At 38.4% G+C, this 26,336-nt stretch overlaps 1 protein-coding gene across 2 annotated transcripts; it reads left to right on the top strand.

Moving 5' to 3' along the window:
* The first annotated feature begins 1,767 nt into the window (after window positions 1-1,767).
* Window positions 1,768-20,644, top strand: PM20D2 (peptidase M20 domain containing 2). Of its 2 annotated transcripts, none has more exons than XM_081528563.1 (7): window positions 1,768-2,367; window positions 4,465-4,613; window positions 10,796-10,938; window positions 12,286-12,440; window positions 14,804-14,939; window positions 15,976-16,083; window positions 16,305-20,644. In XM_081528563.1, the coding sequence occupies exons 1-7, from the start codon at window positions 1,912-1,914 to the stop codon at window positions 16,442-16,444; spliced, it is 1,287 nt and encodes a 428-aa protein (XP_081384689.1). In that variant the 5' UTR covers window positions 1,768-1,911; the 3' UTR covers window positions 16,445-20,644. The 2 variants fall into 2 exon arrangements, with proteins under 2 accessions (XP_081384689.1, XP_081384690.1); XM_081528564.1 differs by having other exon boundaries at window positions 15,976-16,116; window positions 16,258-20,644.
* The last annotated feature ends 5,692 nt before the right edge of the window (window positions 20,645-26,336 follow it).

Below are 26,336 nucleotides of genomic sequence, written 5' to 3'. Positions count from 1 at the left end.
GGTGGTCCAGTGGTTGAGACTTCCCCTTCCACTGAAGGGGGTGTGGGTTCAATCCCTGGTTAGGGAGCTAACATCCCACATAAAACAGAAGCAATGCTGTAGCAATTCAACGAAGACTTTAAAAATGATTCATACCAAAAAATATTTTTAAAAATACATTTGTCTTATTATATGAATATATTCTGTCTGATTTAACCTAATTGTGACAAATTAAGGAAAGAGGTGATAGGGTATGAAATGCTGATGGAAGATTTTACTATGTGGAACACCTTAGATTATAAATCTCTACCGTGCTATTAATAGTTATATCATCAACAACAGTTTTTCAGACTTTGTGCTTCACTCTGGAGCATCTTGAATTTCTTCATTGGGTAATCTAAAACCGAGTTATAATGTGGACACCAACTGCACACCTCATGTTACTTGAGTTCAGCCTCAAAATCGTGAACGAAAACAGAAAATATGCTCTCTCTCAAAGCTGTTACTATTAAAAAAATAGTCAAATCAACAAAGTAGTATGAGTCTATGTAACCATATATCTTTTAATTAACTTTGTTTTGCGCTTTTTTTTTAAACAAAAAACAAACCTCATTTTAAATTCTTAATTCTAATTCTACTCTACTCAAATAGACTATAAAGGGAATACATGCCTAGTGCTTACTGTATTCCAGGCGCTGTTCCAGTCATTAGTAAGTTCTGATGCTAATGAAAAAGCCATAAACAGTAGTCTCAGCTTTTCTATTACACAGTAACCCCAAGGAGAAGTGAGGGCAAACCGAAAAGTGAAGTTCGTAGTCTATAGACCGGTGTTCTTTGCAAACCATTTATATCGGAACCCAATTTTATGAACTAAAAACCTTGTATAAATTTGTCTTACTATTCTAGAAACAGAGTGGCTTATTCCTGTTTTAGAGAGAGCTGGTTTTTCAGGGGGACTATGCTGGAGAAGGCAATGGCAACCCACTCCAGTACTCTTGCCTGGAAAATCCCATGGACGGAGGAGCCTGGTAGGCTTCAGTCCATAGAGTCGCTAAGAGTCGGACACGACTGAGCGACTTCACTTTCACTTTTCCTTTTCATGCACTGGAGAAGGAAATGGCAACCCACTCCAGTGTTCTTGCCTGGAGAATCCCAGGGACGGCGGAGCCTGGTGGGCTGCCGTCTATGGGGTCGCACAGAGTCGGACACGACTGAAGCGACTTAGCAGCAGCAGCAGCAGCATGTTCCACTTGACTCCCCTGGACGGTCCAGCGATAAAAAAACCCACCTGCACTGCAGCACACGGTGGGGCTGAGGTGGGGGGAGAGGGGTTGTGTTTCAGTCCCTGGGTTGGGAAGACCCCCTGGAGAAGGAAATGGCAACCCACTCCAGTATCCTTGCCTGGGAAACCTCACGGACAGAGGAGCCTGGCGGGCTACAGTCGACGGAGTCGCAAAGAGTCGGACACGACTTATCGACTATAAACAACAACAAATGCTCACTTGGTCTGCCTCTGATACCTATCAGCCGATGAAACCTGATACCTATCAGCCGATGAAACCGTCCCCATTCTGCTACTGTGGGACAGAAGCAACGACGGGCAAGGAATAGAGCCTTAGAGCATAGCTCCGTTGTCCTGACAGCCGCGAGGACTGAAGACTGAGGACAGCGGAGGAGTCGCCGGAACCGGGTTTTTCCCAGCGACCCCCGCCCCGATCCGGGGGCGGAGCACCTGCGGGCTGTAGAAGGGGCGGAGCACGTTTCGGGCGAGGCTCTGGAGGCGGGGCCGGGGGACTCCGGAGCGGGTCTCCCGGGAGCTGTGGCAACGACCTCCGCGGACGCCGGGCGTGTACGCAGGCTCGGTGTGCCGCCGGGAGAGCGATCCAGCGGTCCGCGGAGAGAACTGCTGACCGGTCACCGGCTGAGGGCACGATGAGACCCGGAGAGGAGCGGCCGGTGGAAGGGGGTGCCTGCGCCAGCGTCTCCGATTTGGAGCTGCTGAAGCTGCGCGCTGCGGAGTGCATCGACGCGGCGGCCGAGCGCCTGGGGGCCCTGAGCCGCGCCATCTGGAGCGAGCCCGAGCTGGCCTACGAAGAGCATCACGCCCACGGAGTGCTGACGCGCTTCTTCCAGAGCGAGACCCCGGCCGGGTCGTGGGCCGTGCAGCCGCACTACCAGCTGGCCACGGCCTTCCGCGCCGAGTGGGGATCGCCCGGGGGCTGGGCGGCTCCGCGCCCGCTGCATCTGGGCTTTCTCTGCGAGTACGACGCGCTGCCCGGCATCGGGCACGCCTGCGGCCACAACCTGATCGCCGAGGTTGGGGCGGCGGCCGCCCTGGGCGTGAAGGGGGCCCTGGAGAGCCTCGCCGGACTGCCTCTGCCGGTGAAGGTGAGGTGGGACCCGGGAGTGGGGCTCCCTTTGCCTGCCCAGTCCGAGACCGACCGGAGAAGGGCGGCAGTTGGCACTTCCCCTGCCCATCAGTCCCTTCCCACCGCGGGGCAGGTGTAAGAGACAGCGCTCAATGTCCTGGCCTTTGCTATAGTGGGCAGAACCCCTGGATCAAAGTCAGTAGTTTATGAGTTGCCGACCTAGCGACATTTTACAGATTTTTGATTTTTCTCTCCTGTGTAGTTGTAAACAATTGAGTCGACTTTCTCCGACTTTCTCCCTTAGGAAAGAACCTTAGAACCAAGCCTGGTTTTCGTGATGGCTTATTTTTGGTAACGGGCAATCGCAATTGGCTGACAAGGTTGTTCAGTCTCTAGAAGGAAGCAGTTATTGTAGGGAAACCTGCAGACCCTCTTTGTTAGACTCCAAAAAAAATTTTTTTGTGGCAGTTCTAGAAGCTGTTGTGATTCGAATCATTGGGGTTTGGATAGGAAATGTTCAGCCATTATAACTACAAAACCTCTAGAAGTATACAGAAAATGGGAGGAGAGTGACCATTAAGAACATAGATGAGTTGATCCTTAAGTCTTAAGGTTTATTTCGCGATTTTAAGAAATTAACTCGAAATTAAACAGGGAAATGTTGTCTATGTTAGCCATAGGGCAAGTTTAATCTTGTGTTACTCTGTTTTTCCAGATGGTATATTCTTCATTCTGTGAGCTAAGATTCAGTCAACACCATTCCTGTTAAGGGGAAGACTAGTGTTATATTTCATATTCTTTATCCCATTTTTTTCCAGTGTCAGTAACCTTTCTCTTTTATTCTAACAGTTCCATCTTTTGTGGCTTTTTCTGTTTAGCTGCCTTCTCTTTTCTGCGTATGACTGGGCCTTTGTTTTTCATCTGGCTAGAATTTTGTTTTGTTTGGGGGAGGAGGTGTCCTTTGCTGTTGCATGAAACGCTGGAGAGGTTTAGCTTTAACCAGGTTTATGAAAGGTTTGGAGAAGTCAGCAAGATTTAACCTGAAAAGTCATCAGATTTCTTGAGTCAAAGGTTAAGAGTAAAAAGCAGCTTAATATAAGAGTTTGAATGCCTGGAAATATACACACTTCTGATTTTGAACTGTAATACTCAGATTTACAAGGTTATCTGTCTTACCTGAAAATGGAGTTTATGTTGATTCTCTTTGCAAGCCAAGACTTTTTCCAACTTGTTTCATTGTGTTCTTATACGTGACCTTGAAAGTGTATTAGTTGATTATAGATAATTTGTCTTTACTTTTAAAAATTGTTTGAAGAAGTTAAAGTTTAAATATCAAAGTAAAATGTTTATTCTGTAAAGTTCTCTTTTGTTTAATTAGGTGTTTGGTGACCAATAAATCTGCCTGGTTGAGCTGGTGGAATCGAATTAGTAAGTTTGTGTAACAGTTCTAACCATGGTATTAAGATTTATTTAATATTTTTCATAAAGGATTAATGTGTTAAGACCTTTTAAAGAGGTAGTTTAGTAAAGAAACAAAGTTCAGGCCTGAAGGTCAGGATATCTCATCCCAGCTCTGCCTTAAGACTTGCTCTGTGACCTGGGGCAAGACACTTCACTCCCTGCCTCAAAACCACCTTTCTTAAAATGATGACACGGATCTCTTACCTACCTCACAGGGTTGTTGTGAGGATAACTAGTAAGTAACTAGAAAGTTCCTTACCAGTAAAGTGATTATGAATCATTATATACATATCCTAAAAGATAATCAAATAAAAGCTTTAAGAAATAAGTCCTAAATAATTTTGAGGGACTTAGTGTATAGTACTTGTCTTTTTTCATCTTTGACATTAGTTATATAAAATTACATTAGAATATTGGGAAAAATTTCCTGTAGAGGTTTTAGTACATACTTTGCAATAAATTGGTATAATAATGTCAACTGCAAGTTTGTGATTAATTTAGCACCATAGATTTATGCCCACTGCACTATTTAAGAGTCAGAGAACAAAATCTCTCTTCATAGTTTGATATAGATTGTGAATATATATGCAAGGAAATCTGACTGACATTTCCTACTAGGAATTTTTGTCCCTCTGACACAGGTATTTCTTTCTAGGTAATTGTCCTGGGAACCCCTGCAGAAGAAGATGGTGGTGGCAAAATTGATTTAATTGAAGCCGGGGCTTTCAAAAATCTTGATGTTGTTTTTATGGCCCATCCATCTCAAGAGAATGCTGCTTATCTACCTGATGTTGCTGAACACGAGTGAGTAATCAAGTTGAAGTTCAGTTCAGTTGCTCAGTTGTGTCCGACTCTTTGCGACCCCATGATCCGCAGCACGCCAGGCCTCCCTGTCCATCACCAACTCCTGGAGTCCACCCAAACCCATGTCCGTTGAGTTGGTGATGCCATCCAACCATCTCATCCTCTGTCGTCCCCTTCTCCTCCTGCCCGCAATCTTTCCCAGCATCAGGGTCTTTTCAAATGAGTCAGCTCTTCACATCAGGTGGCCAAAGTATTGGAATTTCAGCTTCAGCATCAGTCCTTTCAATGAATATTGAGGACTTATCTCCTTTACGATGGACTGGCTGGATCTCCTTGCCGTCAAAGGGACTCTTCAAGAGTCTTCTCCAACACCATAGTTCAAAAGCATCAGTTCTTCGGCGCTCAGCTTTCTATATAGTCCAACTCTCACATCCATACATGATCACTGGAAAAACCATAGCCTTGACTAGACAGACCTTTGTTGACAAAGTAATGTCTTTGCTTTTTAACATGCTATCTAGGTTGGCCATAACTTTCCTTCCAAGGAGTAAGCATCTTTTAATTTCATGGCTGCAGTCACCATCTGCAGTGATTTTGGAGTCCCAAAAAAATAAAGTCAGCCACTGTTTCCACTGTTTCCCCATCTATTGGCCATGAAGTGATGGGACCAGATGCCATGATCTTAGTTTTCTGAATGTTGAGCTTTAAGCAAACTTTTTCACTCTCCTCTTTCACTTTCATTAAGGGGTTCTTTAGTTCTTCACTTTCTGCCATAAGGGTGGTGTCATCTGCATGTCTAAGGTTCTTGATATTTCTCCCAGCAATCTTGATTCCAGCTTGTGCTTCCTCCAGCACAGGGTTTCTCATGATGTACTCTGCATATAAGTTGAATAAGCAGGGTGACAATATACAGCCTTGACACACTCCCTTTCCTGTTTGGAACCAGTCTGTTGTTCCGTGTCCAGTTCTAACTGTTGCTTCCTGACCTGCATACAAATTTCTCAAGAGGCACATCAGGTGGTCTGGTATTCCCATCTCTTTCAGAATTTTCCACAGTTTTTTGTGATCCACAGTCAAAGGCATTGGCATAGTTGATACAGCAGAAATAGATGTTTTTCTGGAACTCTCTTGCTTTTTCGGTGATCCAGTGGATGTTGGCAATTTGATCTCTGGTTCCTCTGCCTTTTCTAAATCCAGCTTGAACATCTGGAAGTTCATGGTTCACGTATTGCTGAAGCCTGGCTTGGATAATTTTGAGCATTACTTTACTAGCGTGTGAGATGAGTGCAATTGTGTGGTAGTTTGAGCATTCTTTGGCATTGCCTCCTTTGGGACTGGAATGAAAACTGACCTTTTCCAATCCTGTGACCACTGCTGAGTTTTCCAAATTTGCTGGCATATTGAGTGCAGCACTTTCAGAGCATCATCTTTCAGGATTTGAAATAGCTCAACTGGAATTCCATCACCTCCACTAGCTTTGTTCATAGTGATGCTTTCTAAGGCCCACTTGACTTCACATTCCAGGATGCTTGGCTCTAGGTGAGTGATCACACCATCGTGATTATTTGGGTAGTGAAGATGTTTTTTGTGCAATTGTTCTGTGTATTCTTGCCACCTCTTCTTAATATCTTCCGCTTCTGTTAGGTCCCTACCATTTCTGTCTTTTATTGAGCCCATCTTTGCATGAAATGTTCCCTTGGTATCTCTGATTTTCTTGAAGAGATCTCTAGTCTTTCCCATTCTATTGTTTTCCTCTATTTCTTTGCATTGATCACTGAGGAAGGCTTTCTTATCTCTCCTTGCTATTCCTTGGAACTCTGCATTCAAATGGGTATATCTTTCCTTTTCTCCTTTGCTTTTTGCAGGAAACTTCTTATTCATTTATTTTGGTACCTGGGTGCATCATTGAAGTGGTTTAAATTTTTACATCGGAAGTTTCAATCATAGCAGTTAATGGTCCAGTTAGTAGTCTGGTTCCAAGGAGCCACTGCTCAGGTGCTTCAGGAAAACCCTACATCCTCTGCAGTAGCTAGAGAGTAATAGAGGAACAACCCAGCAGTGCTAGTGATAGTTCAGTGCTAAGGATAGTTCAGTTATCCTACCTCTCTCTGCATCCCTTGTTTTCAGAGGGTGAGTATTTTAACTATCCTGGTGTCTTTGGCCTTATCATCAGGAATTGATGTTGTGACAGGAGGAGGAATCTTTCATCTTTGGTTTCAGGGATGATGTATAGCAGTACACCTCTGGAAAATCGTAGAGATTAGAAATCTCTGCCAATGCCTCTGGCTAGAAGGGGCCAGTGGCTGCCGGCAAGCTTCCCAGTCCATTAGCCTTCTAGGATTTAGGGTTAGGTAGGTTTATTGGCCTTGATCCTAAAGTCAGCCCTTTTGGCCTCAGGCCTTTTCTTAGTATCTGACTTCTTAGATTTTCATTGGCCATCTTTTAAGGTGGAAAAGAGAACAAGAACAAAAATTTAAAAAAATTACTCATCTATTTATGCTAAAAATCTGTAACAATAAATAAAGCATTGTGTCCCTATTACTCACCTTCCCCACATCCAGTCCTTTTCTAGAGATATATATTCTTCCAGAACTTTTAGGGTGTATTTCTAGCCATAAAATAGGTACATGTACAAATTAAATTTTAAAGGAGAATTCCCCCCCAAAATATTCTTCTAAATATATTGTTGATCTTGCTCTTGCTTTTTAAATTAAACAATATGTCTTGAATATCATTCCATATCACTTTTTAAATATGTTTTTAAGCCTAAAATGCTAATGCTAATACAAAACAAGCATTAAGATTTCTTTTCTGTAGTTTATTGTGCTTTAATTGTACATAGATTTGAATCATAGAAAAAATAGTGCTAGAATCTTTTTCATAAAGGACATCCTTGTCCATTTTATAATATTTATCACCAGTTTTGTTAAAATTCCACTTTCTGGATGATGGTGATAAGATATATATTGAGGAAATAACAAGTATCCTAAAATTTTTAAAATGTATTTTACTTGAATACTTTTAGTTGTTTTTGTTTTGCTGATTGAATGTTTGGAATCAGTAAAGAAATGTCATGAGCCTCCTGAATCTACTCCTTAAAAAAGAAAATCTAAGTGACTTTTTATTAATTTATATGTGGGTACTATTATTCAGGCTTAAAAAGTATTATTAAGCAAATCATCTTTGTAAATAACTATTTAATATGCAATCCTTTCTCTAAACCTTCAGTTCAGTTCAGTTGCTTAGTCATGTCCAACTCTTTGCGACTCCATGGACTGCAGCACGCCAGGCCTTCCTGTCCATCACCAACTTCTGGAGTTTACTCAAACTCGTGTCCATTGAGTCAATGATACCATCCAGCCATCTCATCCTCTGTCATCCCCTTCTCCTCCCGCCTTCAATCTTTCCCAGCATCTGAGTCTTTTCAAATGAGTCAGTTCTTCGCATCAGGTGGCCAAAGTATTGGAGTTTCAGCTTCAGCATCAGTCCTTCCAGTGAATATTCAGGACTGATTTCCTTTACGATGGACTGGTTGGATCTCCCTGCTGTCCAAGGGACTCTCAAGAGTCTTCTCCAACACCACAGTTCAAAGCATCAGTTCTTTGGTGCTCAGCTTTCTTTATAGTCCAACTCTCACATCCACACATGACTACTGGAAAAACCATGGCTTTGACTAGACAGACCTTTGTTGACAAAGTAATGTCTCTGCTTTTTAATATGCTGTCTAGGTAGGTCATAACTTTTCTTCCAAAGAGCAAGCGTCTTTTAATTTCATGGCAGCAGTCACCATCTGCAGTGATTTTGGAGTCCCAAAAAATAAAGACTGTCACTGTTTCCACTGTTTCCCCATCTGTTTACCATGAAGTGATGGGACCAGATGCCATGATCTTAGTTTTCTGAATGTTGAGCTTTAAGCAAACTTTTTCACTCTCCTCTTCCACTTTCATTAAGAGGCTCTTTAGTTCTTCACTTTCTGCCATAAGAGTGGTGTCATCTGCATATCTGAGGTTCTTGATATTTCTCCCAGCAATCTTGCTTCCAGCTTGTGCTTCCTCCAGTCCAGCATTTCTCATGATGTACTCTGCATATAAGTTAAATAAGCAAGGTGACAATATACAGCCTTGACACACTCCTTTCCTAATTTGGAATCAGTCTGTTGTTCCATGTCCAGTTCTAACTGTTGCTTCCTGACCTGCATACAAATTTCTCAAGAGGCACATCAGGTGGTCTGGTATTCCCATCTCTTTCAGAATTTTCCACAGTTTTTTGTGATCCACACAGTCAAAGGCATTGGCATAGTTGATACAGCAGAAATAGATGTTTTTCTGGAACTCTCTTGCTTTTTCGATGATCCAGTGGATGTTGGCAATTTGATCTCTGGTTCCTCTGCCTTTTCTAAATCCAGCTTGAACATCTGGAAGTTCATGGTTCACGTATTGCTGAAGCCTGGCTTGGATAATTTTGAGCATTACTTTACTAGCGTGTGAGATGAGTGCAATTGTGTGGTAGTTTGAGCATTCTTTGGCATTGCCTCCTTTGGGACTGGAATGAAAACTGACCTTTTCCAATCCTGTGACCACTGCTGAGTTTTCCAAATTTGCTGGCATATTGAGTGCAGCACTTTCAGAGCATCATCTTTCAGGATTTGAAATAGCTCAATTGGAATTCCATCACCTCCACTAGCTTTGTTCATAGTGATGCTTTCTAAGGCCCACTTGACTTCGCATTCCAGGATATCTGGCTCTAGGTTGGTGATCACACCATTGTGATTATCTGGGTTGTGAAGGTCTTTTTGTATAGTTCTGTGTATTGCTGCCACCTCTTCTTAATATCTTCTGCCTCTGTTAGGTCCCTACCATTTCTGTCCTTTATTGTGCCCATCTTTGCATAAAATATTCCCTTGATAGCTCTAATTTTCTTGAAGAGATCTCTAGAGTTTCCCATTCTATTGTTTTCCTCTATTTCTTTGCATTGATCACTGAGAAAGGCTTTCTTATCTCTCCTTGCTATTCCTTGGAACTCTGCATTCAAATGGGTATATCTTTCCTTTTTCCTTTGCCTTTTGCTTCTCTTCTATTCACAGCTATTTGTAAGGCCTCCTCAGATAACCATTTTGCCTTTTTGCATTTCTTTTCCTTGGGGATTGTCTTGATCCCTGCCTCTTGTACAGTGTCACAAACCTCTGTGCCTCTGTCACAAACCTCCCAAAACTTCCCAAGGGAATCTCTGGGTTTCTGACTGCTCGACCACCCCCCTTAGGCCATGTGCAGGCACAGTGACACCCACACAGCCCAGCCCACAGCCCTGGGGAGGCCTGGGTGCAGCCAGGGCCTGAGCTCGGACGACCCCGCTGCTCTCAGGCCAGCATCGTTCTTCAGGCACTCTATCAGATCTAATCCCTTGAAATTTGTTTTTTCTTGTATCTGAGTAGTTAGCCTAGCGTGAGAACTATTTGAAAGTGGGAAAACAATGTATAAAATTTTAAGGCATTATTGATACGGGTATTCTGGATCATTAATAAGTATTGGTCAGGAACAGCTGACTTAAAGCAAGAGTATTTTATAAAACTGTGATTTTAACCTGATTTTTAGAGGTTTTCTTAACCCATTTCAAATATTACATCCTGGGAATTCTCTGGCAGTCTACTGGTTAGAACTCTGTGCACTCACTGCTGAGGGCACAGAATTTGATCCCTACTCAGAGAGCTAAAAATCCATAAGCTGGGTGGCTCTGCCAAAAATAAAAATAAAACCCCCCCCACACACAAAAAAACAAATGTGACCTCCTTTTTGTCTTTCCTTGACCTTTCCCCACCCCTAAGACAGAATTATCTTGAGTTCCTGCAGACCTTTGATACAGAGCTGTCACAATACAGGATAGAAGACAGGAGCCATCTTTTTTGTAATACTAGCACTCAATATAGTATTGGGTTGTTTATTTAAATTTAATGGTGTACAGATTTAATTTGAAGAGGAGCAAAATTCTTTTTTGGACTGCCTTGTTTGTGTTAGTTTTTGTATTACATATAAACTAGAACTAAGATATGTAAATTGCTACATTATTGCTACAAATAACTTGCAAATAAAAATTCCAGCAGTGTGAATTAATTTTGAATAATAATTTGATTGTCTTTGTTTAGTAATATTGAAAAAAGTAATTCCTAGTGATGTTTCATTTCCTAGTGTGACTGTGAAGTACTACGGTAAAGCCTCTCATGCTGCTGCTTATCCCTGGGAAGGGCTGAATGCATTAGATGCCGCTGTCCTCGCTTACAACAATCTGTCTGTGTTAAGACAGCAACTGAAACCAACCTGGAGAGTTCATGGTACAAATATCAGATACTTTGAGTAACAGATGGTGCTTAATACATTTGAGTGCAATACAATTCTTTAATAGACTATTTGATGAAAAAAAATTTGGGTTTAAAATAAATACATGAATTTTTTAAAATATAAAAAAACATTTGGGAACATTTTATGTTCTCTGTGAATATTGAAACATTTTTTTAACATTTTCAGAAATTCCTGGGGCAGGATAGTAGATTTTTGTTTACATGTGGTTAAGATTATTTGTACATAAATAGAATGGTCATTTTGAGTATTAGAACTGATGTTTTTATGTAAGGATCTATGTTCTTTCTGTTGGTATTTGAAAGTTAGAACTTGATTTCCCAGTTATCCTGTTTCTTGATAACAAAATTTCATTGTTTTCTCATTTAAAAAAAAGTGATGGCTACTGGTTTTATATACTCAAGTGCTGTTAATCCTAAGTAAAAGTATTATGCATAATTTAAAATTATGTGTCACACCTTAATGTAAATACAGTAATAAAGTACTGTCTTGAAATTGAAGATTTATTTTTTAGTTTATTTCTTTATGCTTTAGGAAATTATTATACTTCAAATCTGTTCTTTACCTGATTTTGCTGTACTCTGAAATTAGTTGGTAACTGCACTTTTACCAATTTTCTACTTTAGTTTCTTTAAAAGGACCAAACATGAATATGTAAAAATGCTTTTAAAAAAAAGCAGATCATAAAATATTAGGCTTTGCTTATTTATTTTAGTTATTATTTTGAATGGATACATTTTCCTTCTCAGTGTAGTTCCAAATAAATGCATTTGTTTTGACAGTTGAGAGTGTACTTTGTGATCCTTGATTTGTATTGGTTTCCTATTAACATAAAAATATTTTCAAATATTTTCCCAGAGCCAAATGCCATTTAAAATGGGATTCCTAAGATATGAGAGTAATTATATAGAACCTCATACCATTGGGGTCTTTCCTTATGTCAAAAGTTTAGCAAAATATACAACTGTAAGAAAGCCCACTGAAATAAAAGTCTCTTCCAGAAGGCTAACAATACGTGTAAAAATTTCTGACAGTTTCCTTTTAGTCAAGAATCATAATTTATTAACATCATGTAAATTCCTCAGGCTAAAGTACATATAGACAGTTATTTTATTTTTCCTATTAGCCAGGAAATATCACACTATGCGTAGAAACTTGTTGTATAACATCAAAATCTTTGATTGGTGTATATGTGAAGGTAATAAGTTTAAACTATTTTTCTGTATTTATGTTTTGGCTGAAAAACTTTATGGCTGTATTTAAACTAAAGGAATGGTCTCCAAGCTCCAAGTTCAATTCCAGTAATTTGGTTCTTTTTATAGGTATAATAAAAAATGGTGGTGTAAAACCCAATATCATTCCCTCTTATTCTGAGTTAATCTATTACTTCCGTGCACCCTCAATGAAAGAACTTCCAGTTTTGACCAAAAAGGCAGAAGATTGCTTCAGAGCTGCAGCTTTGGCTACTGGGTGCACAGTAAGAACTTTTAAGAGTTAATCTAAGTTATAATCAGAAGTATATATGTGGGCTGGGACTGTTTATATTAAGTTACATTAGAACCTAATTTTGCCTTTCTTTCATTTGGCAGTGTCTTGAATATGCAAAAATCAGTTGATTTGAAAGTCTTTCATTCTTATTTGTTTTACTGAGTGTTTGCATAGGGAGGACCACAGTAGTCTTATCACACAGGACTTAGAATAACTGGTATTGCTGAGCTAGAATCCCCGCCTTTCTGCAAGTTATATTTTTCCTTATTGGCAGTTACGCTTTTCGAATTGCTCTATATAGTTGCTATGAAGGCAACTTTACGGTAAAATCAGCCAAACCTATCTTTTGTTTTTATTCCTCCCATCACGGTTACTGCTTTTGATACCATATTTTACACCCTTTTCTTTTCTGTGTCCTTTAACTCCTTATTATAGTTACAGATGATTTTGCTACTTTTGTCTTTTGACCTTCCTACTAGCTTTAAAGTGGTTGATCTACTACTTTTACCATGTATTTACCTTTGGCAATGAGATTTTTCCTTTTGTAATTTTCATATTTTTAGTCATGGCCTTTTTTTTGCTTAAATAGTCCTTCAGACATTTCTTAGAAAGTTGGGGCTTTGAGATACTGAACTCTTAGCTTTTGCTTGTCTGTGAAACTTTTGATCTCTACTTCAAATCTGAATGAAAGCTTTGTCAGGTAGAGTATTCTTGGTTGTAGGTTTTCCCTTCCATCACTATAAGTATATTGTGCTACTCCCTCTGTGCAGAGTTCCTGCTGAAAAGTCAGCTGATAGCCTTATGGGAATTTCCTTGTAGGTAACTTGTTGCTTTTCTCTTTTGCTTGTTATATTCTGTCTTCATCTTTAATTTTTGCTGTTTAATGACAAGATGGTCCTTTTCGGGTTGATCCTGTTTGGTATTCTCTGTGTTTCCTGGACTAGATGTCTGTTTGCCTTCCCAGATTAGGGAAGTTTTTAGCTATTATGTCTTCAAGTGTGTTCTCTGCTCCTTTCTCTCTCTCTTCTCCTTTTGGGATCCCTATAATACAAATGTTAATACTCTTGATGTTGTCCCAAAGGGCTCTTAAACTGTCTTCATTTTTAAAAATTCATTTTTCATTTTCCTTTTCAGCTTGAGTGATTATCACTACTTTGTCTTCCATTTTTCTCATCCGTTATTCTGTATCATTTAATCTACTATTGATTTCTAGTGTATTTCTTATTTCAGTTACTGTATTCTTTAGCTCTGTGTAGTTCTTTTTTATATTTTCCAACTCTTTGTTTAAAACTTCTCATTCTATTCATCCATCCTTCTCCTGAGTTCTTTGAGCATCTTTATGATTATTACTTTAAATATCTTATCAGATAGATTGCTTATCTCCTCTTATATTTAAATAGTCTTTTAATAATTTTTATGTTTTGGCTGACTTATAGTATCTGTTGGGCTTCCCTGGTAGCTCAGCTCATAAAGAATCCGCCTGCAATGGGGGAGACCTGGGTTCAATCCCTGGGTTGGAAAGATCCCCTGGAGAAGGGAACAGCTACCCCCTCCAGTATTCTGGCCTGGAGAATTCCTTGGAGTCGCAAAGAGTCAGACACAACTGTGCGACTTAGTATGTTTAGATTTTCATTGTTTCTAACTTAGATGTTGCTAAGAGTAGAATAATTATTATCTCTGCCATTTTATAATTGGTTTTTGCTAATGTTATTGGAATTATTTTTAGTTTGTGGGAATATTGCCCGTTTTTTATTTAATCAAATCTAAATCTGTAAATCCTCTTAACTGGATACATGTAAACTGCTTCTGTATCTTAATGCACTGAAATTAATAAATGAGGACCATAGTCCACCCCTCCACACTGTGGATCTTCTGTCTTTCTCTTAAAGTACTTTATACCTTTCAGACCAGGTAGTGGTATCAGTGTCAGTTTGTATACTGAAAATTAGTAAATCTTGATTTGTCTTTTAGGGGCTATAGCCTAGAGCAGTGTTTCTTATGTGGCTTTGGGACCACCTGCATCAGAATTACTTGGGGCTGCTGGTTAAAGTGGAGATTCCTGGCTGCCCCCACTCCTGGTTTAGGTAACTGAAATTGAGACTTATTGGTTGGTAGAGCTAGGGGACCTAGTGTGCTTTGGTGCATATATAGCATAAAGGAGATAGGGTCCTAGGAACTCTCATTATAGAAAAATGTATTTTTTTTTAAAGTAAAGGTTTGAGAGAGTTTATATCCTGAAAGGGAGGTTCCTCCTTTTAAAACCTCTTTCTGTTAGAGAACCGGTGCTGGTTTGAAAATTAGATCGTGAATTCAAGTTTCTTAATTTTAAATTTGTGTTATAATTTTTATCAGGTGGAAATTAACAGTGGAGCACATGATTATTACAATGTTCTTCCCAATAAGAGTCTGTGGAAAGCTTATGTTGAAAATGGAAAAAAGCTAGGAATAGACTTCATTTCAGAAGATGCTATGTTCAGTGGCCCTTCAGGTAATTAAGTTCTTTCAAACATATGCTGTTTGAGGAAGGGAAGTACTATCCAAGGTTAAATGGTTTTGCTTAACAGTTGTGGACGTTGGGGGAAGTATTGCTTATGCTTTTTAATGACACTTTTTTACAAACTTAATGGTTAGGAGAAAGACATTAAAGAACTCTTCAGTGAATGTAGAATGTCATGTGAACAGATTCACTTTTAGAGAAAGCCAGCCTACTCTTGGCTTTATATTCTAAGTGTTTCTAGTGTTTAAATTTGCTTAGTTCTAATTTTTAAGTAAGCTACTTAAAGGGGAAATCGAATTTTAATTCATTCTCAGTTATCAGTAAGCAGGTTACTAAGGACTTGGTTACATGGGGACATTGTCAGTTTCTGAGAAATAACAAACAACTATTAGAATTTAAACACTCGTAAGTATATCAGGTTATTTTAGATTTTTTTTCCTTTTAAGAGCATTATTGCTAATATGTTTACATGTTAGAAATGTATCTCCTAAAATACAGTAGATGTTGATGACATAGACTCAGGGGTACTTGGAGATAAAAACAGGGTGTTGATGTCATTCAACGAGATAAGGGTTCAAGGGGAAGAGCAGGCTGAAGCAGGGTGGGTTGGTATAAATTATTCATTTGTTAAATTTGAGGTGTTCACAGGACTTCTAAGGAAAGCTGTCCAGTAGCCTATTCCAAAAGTTGTCTCGGTCGAGACTTAGGGGTTGTCAACACATGAGAGGTGATTGAAGACATAGGTTTCAATGTTGAGGAGGTTGCCTGAGGACACAGAGGAAGGAGTAACCCAGAGATGGAGCCCTAGGGATCACCAGTGCTCAGGAAACAGGAGACAGAAGTGACTAGAGAGGGAGTCATAGAGAAAGCCAGACAGTCAGTAGAGAGTGGAGTCATGGAAACCAAAAGGGTAGAGAATTTCTGGAAGGGAAGGAGTTGTAAATCATGTCAGGTGTATAGAGATTAAGGTACATGTGCTCCATTGGACTAGCAGTTAAAAATTCATGATTCGTCTTACCTTTCCAAGGATCTACCGATTTTGGAAATGTTTCTTTTGTGGTTCCCGGGATTCATCCATATTTTTACATTGGGTCTAATGCCTTGAATCATACAGAACAATATACTGAAGCTGCAGGTAAGTGTTGATGTTTTGACATGTGCTCTTTTTGTAGTAGTAGCTGCCTTTCTAACTGCTTAGTTTAGCCCATTATCACTTCTTTACCGAACACCTCAGGAAATACTATATTGTGGTGGTCAGTTGGAGAGGCAATTTAGATATTGAGAGCTAACCTGAAAATGAATAAATTAGTTGTAATACATATGAAATTACCTTTATTTAACTTCTCTCCCATTTAGGATCACAAGAAGCTCAGTTCTACACTTTGAGAACAGCCAAAGCTCTGGCAATGACTGCACTGGATGTTATTTTTAAACCCGAGTTGCTGGAAAGAATCAGAGAGGACTTCAAATTGAAACTTCAAGAAGAAGAGTTTTAAATACAGTAGAATAAAAGGAGGGTTTAGGAGCTACTTACAGATCATTCAGAAGAAGTGATGATTTTTATCCTGTAATCTTTTTTAATGAGCGAGGAGGGCATGGCTTGTTTTTCAGTCATAAAGGAGTCAAATTTCTCTTACCTGAAAAGTGAGGACATGACGTGGAAAAAACGTGTTACCTCATATCTAGAATGAAAATTTCACAAATCTGTGTCTGATGAAATTGTGACCTTTCAGAGCTGGCATTTCGTAAACAACCTGGATGACACATGGTTGATCGGTGATAATATTTTATAAAGCCATATGGTATGTGAGTGTATTTTAAAAGATCCAAGAGATTTCAGGCCTTATATTCATAATGGGCACATGAAAGATATTTTTGGTATTGGTTGGTAACACTGTTCTATAAAATTGTTTAAAAATTCCTGTTCTAAATTTAGGGAAGATTCATTTGGAATATCTGACTGTATCTGTTTTGGTCTAGAGACTCTTTTCATTGATAATAAAAGTAGGCTTTTAATCAGAAATGCTGTGGGAAACAACTAGAAACTCAGGTACAAAGAATGAGCTTAAATTACCATTTGAAAGAAAATGAAAATGTTCATTTTGTATATAACTTACTCTGAGAAGTGGCATTGAAGTGCTATTTCTCATTCCATATTATTGTCATAGGGAAAATGGTAGATGGATAGGATTAGACTCTTCTGTAAGGTTTTTGCTTGTTGGCCCCACGTGTCCTAGAGGAATATGGTGAGAGGAGTGATGTCTGCTTATCTTGAATGTTAATGTCATGGAACTGGTCCCCTCTACCTAGCAGCCCTGAATGGCTTCTCCTCAGAAGCTAGCCTGTCCAGCCTGAGTAAACTTGGTAGTTTATTAAATTTAGGGGACAGAATTCTAAGCCTCCTTAAGCCCCATGCTAGCCCAGTATAAACTAAAAAGTATTACATTATTTTTTCCTGGTGTGACGTTCTTTATCACGATAAAAGAATGTGAAAAGTATCCAGTAACACAAATATATTAAGCTGTGAATATAGTAAAGGTCCAGGAGTCTTTATTTTAAAGGGAGTCCTCAAATTTGAGCCATAAGCATTCCAAAAATGGAAGGGGGAAAGAAAGCAAAGTGAGCATTTGGTCTCAGCTGTAAGCAAGTCAACTTGTATGCTCTGAGACTTCGGCTTCTCATTTGGAAAGTTAGATTTGATCCCTTATCCTTATAGTCTTTTAAACCTCTATTTCCTCTTCTATCTGAAGTTATTTAAAGTTGAAAGAGAGGGGAATTTGAGAGGAGAGTTAGTATTTGAGAATTGCTTTCCTTCTGTATCTGCCGTCTGCAGACTGGCCTGATTTGGCAAGCAGCCTGATTGTTTATGGCTAGCATGCTGAAAATGAGCTGTTCTTTTTGAACGGGCGCAGGAAGAAACAGCATCAGAGAGCAAATTGTGTGACCTGCAACACCTAAAATATTTACTGTCTGCCCCTTTGTAAGATAAAGTTTGCCAGTCCATCCTGTATAACATAAAAACTGGTTCTTTTTGACTTACATCATATAATCAGATCTTCTCCTAGAAGAAAACTTCAAACCTCTGAATTGAAAACACTGAGAAAGGGATTTAGACAGCAGTGCCCATAATGCATCAGTGGTTTGTCCTTACTGGGCGTTCTGGCTCTTTCGAAGTTTGCTTTCTTTTAGTATCCAGCCTTAAGGCTGTCCCCTGTGCAAGCCACTCTTCTTACTCTTTGTATCAGCTTTTAGAACTTGATCCTCCATGACATTCTTTGTCTGATTTTTTAAAATTAGAGTAGATCCCTGGGTCCGGAAGACGCCCTGGAGAAGGGAATGGCCACGCACTCCAGTATTCTTGCCTGGAGAATTCCATTTCCCCTTAGATCTCACCTTGAAGTTATTTAGTATAATTCAGATTTTATTCTTTATAATTCAGACTTTTAAAATCCCCTCTTCATTTTTATTTACTAATGAAGTGAGTTAACTGAGCCATATTACATTAAAGCGTGTAAATAAATGCTGAGTCAAAATCTCCCATCCAGAGGAACAACTGTAGCTAATCTTCACTCTGCAATTAGAATTTGGGAGACTACTTCCTTTGTGAAAGTATTAGTTGCTCAGTTGTGACAGACTCTTTGCGACACATGGACTGTAGCCCACCAGGCTTCTCTGTCCATGGGATTTTCCAGGCAAGAATACTGGAGTGGGTTGCATTCCCTTCTTCAGGGGATCTTCCAAACCCAGGGATCAAACCCAGGTCTCCTGCATTGCAGGAGGATTCTTTACCGTTTCAGTCACCAGGGAAACCCACTTCTTTGTAACAGTAGTTTTTCATTTTGGAACTAAGGTCTTTCTTTATTCTCATACTTCAATGGCATGTTTGTAATGTGCTAAATTTTCATAAATGTTTATACTTAGCTTAAATTATCATTGTGTTGATTGGGCCTCACATTTTAGATTAAATCTCCAAAGATGATTTGGAGGATAAATGGGGAACCACTCAATTACAGGAGAACAGTGTCACTTCTAGATAAAAAGGGTTATATATATGTATATACATGTACTCTATACATGTAAATGATGAGTATTTTTAGGAGGTTGACACATGAATAAGACTTTTTCAAAATATAATTTTGTGTCTTGTTTTTGAGAAAGGGAGCAGCAACTAACTTTTTCTCCCAGAATTAGTTTGAATAATGACACTTGACATCTCTTAGTTTCAGTGATTGTATGTTATTCCTCCGCTCGATTATGTGTTCTTTGAGGCCGTTGTCTTTTCAGTATGCTTAATTTCCTTTAAGTACACTAAAACCTGACTCATTTGAAAGAAAAAACAGGCCAAGCTAAGTTAGTATAAAGTTTAAAATAATTTGACTTTTAAAATATTGAATTAACTTCTGACCTAAACTAGAGACATAGGTGGACCTGCTTGAGTATCTTGTTTTTTATGGAAAATGGTTTTATTACATGCTTTTTTTTAAACTTGCACTGTTCACAGACTAAACTGAAAGCATTTTCCTCAAATACCAACTTTTTGCTATTTTTGTTTAATTAATAGACCTAAAATGTATACTCCAGATTAATGGTTTAAATTTAATAACAGATTGAACATGTTTTTTCTTTTGTGACTTAATTTTAAAAGCAGGCCTGACTGGATATGGGACCTGTATAAAACAATCATGTGGTACTACTCACTACTAAGTTGCCATATACTATATAATGATTGAGTGTAGCTAATATTTAGCTTGCCTCTTAAAATTCTCAGGTTCTATTAGTTTTAAAAACTACTCATATTTTATGAATTATTAAGGAATTTTTCCCTTTTAATTGCTTTTTCCTGTAGCACTTATAAGGGCTGGGACATTTAGGTTAAACTAGAACATTTTCACATGTTCATGAATACTTGTATAAACTGGAAGTGTTTTGGTTTCCCACAATCCTCCAAAGGACTGTTTATTTACTAGTAAGTTGTAGTGATCTTTTCAACAGTTGAGTTCGGTGAACATTTGTTGAGGAGGGCCTACTTCTAAGCACTGGCGGTAAGGTAAAGAGTAAGATATAGTCCATGCTCCCAAAAACTTGTGGTTGGTGGTAAGTTCTCATAAGATTTGCTTCATTTAAGCAACACTGGGTTTGAGGGAACACCTGAAGGCTGCTGTCTTGGCAATTTTTGAGGAAGTGTTTCTAAAATATTTTAAAATACCTGAGTCATCTCAGTCTGTTTGAATAGGAGAAATTGATGAGAAGTCTTCTTAAAGAATGATTGTCTAATTTTATAATATGTTCTTTTTAGAAAATCTTTCAGATAGTTGTATTTTATACATTTCTTACTTTTTATCTGAAGCATCTCTGGTCTTCTGGAAAATGTCCTACATAGTACTAGCCTTCAAAAGATCAAAGTAAATTTTCATTGTAAAATAAGTCAATTGTCTTCCTGCTAGCTAGCAACTCTTTATAAATGTGTAAGGTATGAAAAACTACTTCTTTATTTTTGTTTATACTTCAGCAAGCCTTTTGCAAACAAATTATATAGTTAAGGATGGTGTGCTTGATATGTATGAAGTTAATATTTTCAAGTAAAATCAGTCTCTGCTATCATCAGATCATAGTCATTTTTAAAATATTTTAATGCATACACATATTAAAGTATGTATGAAAAAATCTATAATGTTAATAAATGTATTTATCAAGTAGCACTTGTGGTTTTTTTCAACCTATATAGGGAGTTTTGAAAATATAGGAATATAAAGCACAATTACCCAAATACACTGTGACATAATCTTTTTTAAAAATTTATTTTTGGGGGAGAATAATTTCTTTACAATGTTGTGTTGGTTTCTGCTGTATGTATTTTAGTCTCTTATTCAGTATTACAGATGTTGATTTGCTTTTATACTATAAATGTCATGTTATTTATATGAGAATTTAAAAAGAACAATTATTTTTGTTTAAAAATGAGTGTTTTACTGGTCTCAGATGCTGAGAAATGCCAGGACAAGTTTTACATGATGAGACGTAGGTACATAATTACAGTATTGAATTTTCTTAAAAAATTATTTTCAACTTCAGTACAAAGTCATACCATGTAATAACTTAAATGCAACAGAGCAGGTTTTTGGATTCTTACCAATGGCTAGAGAATAAGTGCCTCAAATGAAAAAAATTACAAGTGTTCGTGTTTTTTTTGGTTTGAACTGCCTTTCAAAATAGAGTCCAAATCTGTTCTTTTTTTTCCAATTAGTAAAATGAGCTTTGATTAGTATAGTGGATCACAGCATCCAGTTGCTTTAAAAAATAAACGTCAGAAATTCAAAAGAGAAAAGAATACCAAATCAAAGTCTTCAGTAGACAAAATTCTTGTTTAGCTCAAAAGACTAAGTAGACATTGCCCCACTGAGTAAACAGGAAATTGCCTTTGAGAGAATTTGAACCTTTATCTATTAGTTGTGTTGCTAATGCCTGACACCTTTTTGTTTGACCTGAGAGAATGGAAAGCAGTTCAGAAACTTCTTGTTTTCCCACTTGAGCTTAATTTATTTAAAGAATAACCAAACCTAGATCCAGGCATTGTTACTGCCTGTGAATGATATGGATTCAGGATTAACCATCACTTCAAGCCTTGTCATCAGACCTGATTCATTCCTCATAGGAGGATCATGTGTTGTGTATGAGAAGCTTAAGAGAGTTTGATGCAAATCTAAGTACCCCTGGACTATTAAGAATTCAAGTATGCTTTTAGCTTGATAGAGGAGTAAGAGGCCACTTGTGAAGAAGTAGACTTAGGTGCAGTTGAAATCTAAGCAAAACTTGAAGCTGTTGTCCATTAATCTCTGAAAGTGGTGAGGGGCTGCTCAGTTATTGTTCAGCCTAATGTTTCCTCAAAGATGGAGCAGTTACCCACAGCAACTGTTTGGTATACCTCCCATTGTCTTAGAAAGCTTTTAGCTTCTGCCCATCCATCCAAAGTCACAAAACCCACTCAGGTGGGTTGTGTGTTTTTAAGACAAGCTCTTTTGTAAAAAAATATATATATATATATGTATGTAAGAAGAGCTTATAATAGAAAATCCCGGCCAGAAAGCTGTTCCAGATGTTTTATGATGGTGCTCAGTCATGTCCAACTCTGCGATCCTATGGACCATAGCCCACCATGCTCCTCTGTCCATGGGATTTCCCAGGCAAGAATACTGGAGTGGGTTCCCGTGCCCTCCTCCAGGGGATCTTTCCAACCTGGGGATTGAACCCACATCTCTTACATTTCCTGCAGTGGCAGGCAGGTTCTCTACCACTGGGTCCACCTGGGAAGCCCCTTATCTCTAGGAGTCTCTCTCCAATCAGATTTTAGCCCGTGTTTCCCAGCTTCTAATGTTGCTATTAGCCCACCTACCCTCTGCCATTTTTTTTAGTTCTGGCCTAAGTATTACTTGTTTCATTGATCCAAGGTTGGAACAAAAGAATTTAGAAAATCAAGGGGAAATAATTACAAAACTTTAGAAATTAACTCACAAAGCATAGATTTCTTATTCTAAGATGATAAGAACAAACTTGTTTTCTGTTCTCACCCCAATATGTCATAACTGTATTTATTACCTATTAATATATGGCCTTGATTTATCCATTCCCACTGCCAAAGAAATACATTTTTCTGCCTGTACAGAAGCATGTTCTTCATGTTGAACCAGTTTCTGATGTTTTGGTTATTTGCGGGGGTGGGTTGTTTGTTTTTAACACTGTGAAGTGTCCTTGTTCTGGCCTCATTTGCAAACAGCTATTATTGAGTTCAGGGTAGGCTGAGTAGGAAAAAGCTTATTCTGGCTCTTGTTTCTAATTCCTTTCACATCTCCTGAAGGGCCAGCTCACCCTCTTTTAGCTCAATAGAAGGCCTGTACAAACTGAAATGGAATTTTGATAAGGGTGGAAAGACACTTCAATTAGCTCTCCTGGGAATTAAGAGTTGAAGTGAGGTCACTTAGAGGATGATGACCTCTGGGATTTTAAGGTCAATGAATCTGGAGGTGAATGTCATGTGTGAGCAGAGAAGGACACTTTGTAGAGAATAAAGCAAATCACACTGAAAAAAAGGAAAGGTAACTGCCTAGAAAGAGAAGCTGTCTGAAATCGTTACAGTACTCATCAGGCACAGCCATTTATTTACTTCATGTCTTTGTGATTCCTGTGTTCTTAAGCTAGTTTGAGTGGGTTACTGTTCCATTGAATCAGATACCACTAAGGTATAGTTTTGAGCTTCCCTGGTTGGCTCAGATGGTAAAGAATCTGCCTGCAATACAAGAGACCTGGGTTTGATCCCCAAATTGGGAAGATCCCCAGGAGAGGGGAATGGCTACCCCTACTCCAGTATTCTTGCCTGGAGAATTTCATGGACAGAGGACCCTGGCAGGCTATGGTGTCACACAGAGTCACAAAGAGTCGGACATAACTGAGTGACTAACATTAACACAGTATAGTTTAATTCCATTTGTGATTTTTAAAGTTTTAAAAAGCTAAGAACTTGGAATTACACTACACACTATTTACTCAATATAAGAAGAATACTGATCTCAAATCAGCATCCATTCTATACATTCATTGTTAATATGAGGAAATTAAGTCTAGAGTGTGACAATATTTCCCTAAGAGTATTCATCACAGTATTATTTTTTTATCCAGTGTTAAGGAAAAGATTGCCATGTACACTCATAGTATGGAATGATTTTAATGGCTGCAAAATATAGGTAGTTTTTAGTAGGAAAATGGTCATACTGTGTCATGGAAAAGAACCTGTATCAATTTGTGTATAAAATATGGTGGCAACTAAACAAAACTATGTAGAAAAAAAGATGAGCAGTAATACTAGTTGCCCAGGGCTAATAGGATTATGAATGATTTTTTTTTCTGCTTTTTATAACTTTACAAATTACTATCCCCTCCAAAACAAAAAAGGTAGAAAGAAAGGAAATATTCCTCCCACATAGAGTAAGCATGCAATACTGAGTTGTTTCATGTATAAATGCAGCTCTCACATAACTTTTTGTAAAGGTATATGGTTACACAAACCTGGTTCAGTGCTTTGCTCACTTGAATGTATGTAAGAATCACCTGGGGAACTTGTTAACATAGATTCTAATTGGGTGTGGGGTGAGGCTTGATGTTCTGCTTTCCTAACATGTTCCTAGGTAATGTCAGTGCTCTTCTGGGAATTACAAGTATTTGTCCCAATTACATAGAGATAAAAATTATTTTTATATAGATAAAAATTAAACAATATGAAATTGAAAAGTTAAAACATCCAATTATTTTGAGAGTGGTGATAATACTTAAGTGAACTAAACGGTTTTATTCTAACATTATTAATGTGTTTGTTGGATAATGTGCTTTATTATTACTGCAGATACTGGAATTTCCCATACAAAGACATTCAGTTGTAACACAATATTTTAATAACAATCAGAATGAAATGTTCTTTCTCTGCATGCTTTATTGTGATCATTATGACTTACATTCACACACAGTTTTTGGCTCCATGCTCAAACCCACAAGTCCACATTCCTACAGGGTGGAATGCAGGCTCAGACTTAGGTTTGTGAAGTTCTCTAGTGAATTGGCAATATAAAATAATTAAACCAACTGGTCCTTCACCACAGACGGTTTGAGAAGCACTGCTCTTGAACATTGCATGCTACATACTAGGTGCTTAGAATTACTTGCTGAATGAATGAATAAATACAAAAGTGCCACTATTAAAAATGAATAAATAGAAAAGTATGACTATTAAAATTTTTTTCCTCATATTAATGTTTATGTATTGTGAGTGACAATTTGTTTATTTGTTGAGTATTCATATGATATCTGCCTTTTTTTTTTTTAGCTGCACTGCATGGCATGCAGGATCTTAATCCCCTCAACCAGGGATGAATCCTTGCCCCTGCAGTGAAACGCAGTCTTAACCACTGGACTGGTGGGGAAGTCCTCATACCTGCCTGTTAACTAGACAATATTATTAACCAAATCTCTCTACTCTTCAGTCAAGACAGCAAGTTTATTAAATACTATAGATGTCCACATATAAAGGGTGGTTTTCTCCAAAATTATCAGAAAAGAGAGTTGCTTTGTATTTGGGTTTTTATGAAGTCAAATTACAGAGTTCTGTCTCAGTGACATAGTTTTGAGAGCAAAGTACTGTCACCTCAATCAATGCTGTTAGATGCTTGCAGAGGTCACCTTAGAATTGCTAGAAAAGGTAGCAAAGACACTGAACGTGAATTCAATAACTTATTCTTCATACCACTAGTATAGATATCAATGTAAACAAGCCTTTTAAAGATCACTCTAAAAAACAATACTGTGTGTGATTATGTCGTAAAGATCAAGAGTAAATACTTATAATATGCACTGTTGTTGTCGTTCAGCTGCTCAGTTGTGTCCGACTCTTTGTGACCCTATGGACTGCAGCACTCCAGGCTTCACTATCTCCTGGAGTTTGCTCAAACTCATGTCCATTGAGTCAGTGATGCCATCCAACTCTCTCATCCTGACACCCCCGTCTCCTCCTGCACTCAGATGCACTAGATATACTGTTATGAAGCTGAATCGTGTCTTCCCAAACTTTGTATTTTGAAGCTCTCACCCCCCAATGTGACTTCTTTGAAGATAGGGCCTTGAAAGAGATGATTAAGGTTAAATGAGATTGCAAGGGCAGGGCTGTAATCCAATATGACTGTGTCCTCTAAAAGGAGACACCAAGGATGCATGTACTCAGAGAAAGAGGCCATGTGAAGACACAGCAAGTAGGTGGCCATCTGTCAGCCAAGGAGACAGATTTCAGGAGAACACAAACCTGCCAACCCCTTGACCTTGGACTTCCAGCCTCCAGAACTGAAAGAAAATAAATATCTATTATTTAAGCTGCCCCGTTAATGGTACTCCACTCTGGCAGCCTGAGCAGACTAATACAATACAGCATCCTACATGCTGGTTCAAATGGCAGAGCCCCCCAAACGGTGTGGATGGAAGTTCAGATTATGTGTCCTGGAAACCTGCCCAGATGGTTCAAAGTGTCCTGCTCCGAGGAAGAAGCAAGTGGCAAAGGTGTCTGTGAAATTTGATTGGAATTATTTCATAAAATAAGCATGAAAAAGGTAATGTTCTAAAAATATTTTTAGTATTAAAAGTTGACATTTAACTATTTCATCTATAGTCCTTTACATTTTTCTACTAGAGTTTGCTATTTAAAAAAAACTTTTTTATATTTTAAGAAAATGGGAGAGTGCCCTATAATTAGACTTTCTGAAAGTTTGCTTTTTTTTTTTAAAGACCAAAGTATAGCCCTCATGAAGAAATAACATGATATTATTTAGTATCGGAATCAGTCAAATTAGCTCTGGAGTA

This window comes from Giraffa tippelskirchi, chromosome 9 (genome assembly GCF_054371585.1).
Source record: "Giraffa tippelskirchi isolate mGirTip1 chromosome 9, T2T-mGirTip1v1.2.pri, whole genome shotgun sequence".
In the NCBI taxonomy this organism is placed as follows: domain Eukaryota; kingdom Metazoa; phylum Chordata; class Mammalia; order Artiodactyla; family Giraffidae; genus Giraffa; species Giraffa tippelskirchi.
This window is presented reverse-complemented; position numbering and strand designations above follow the sequence as displayed.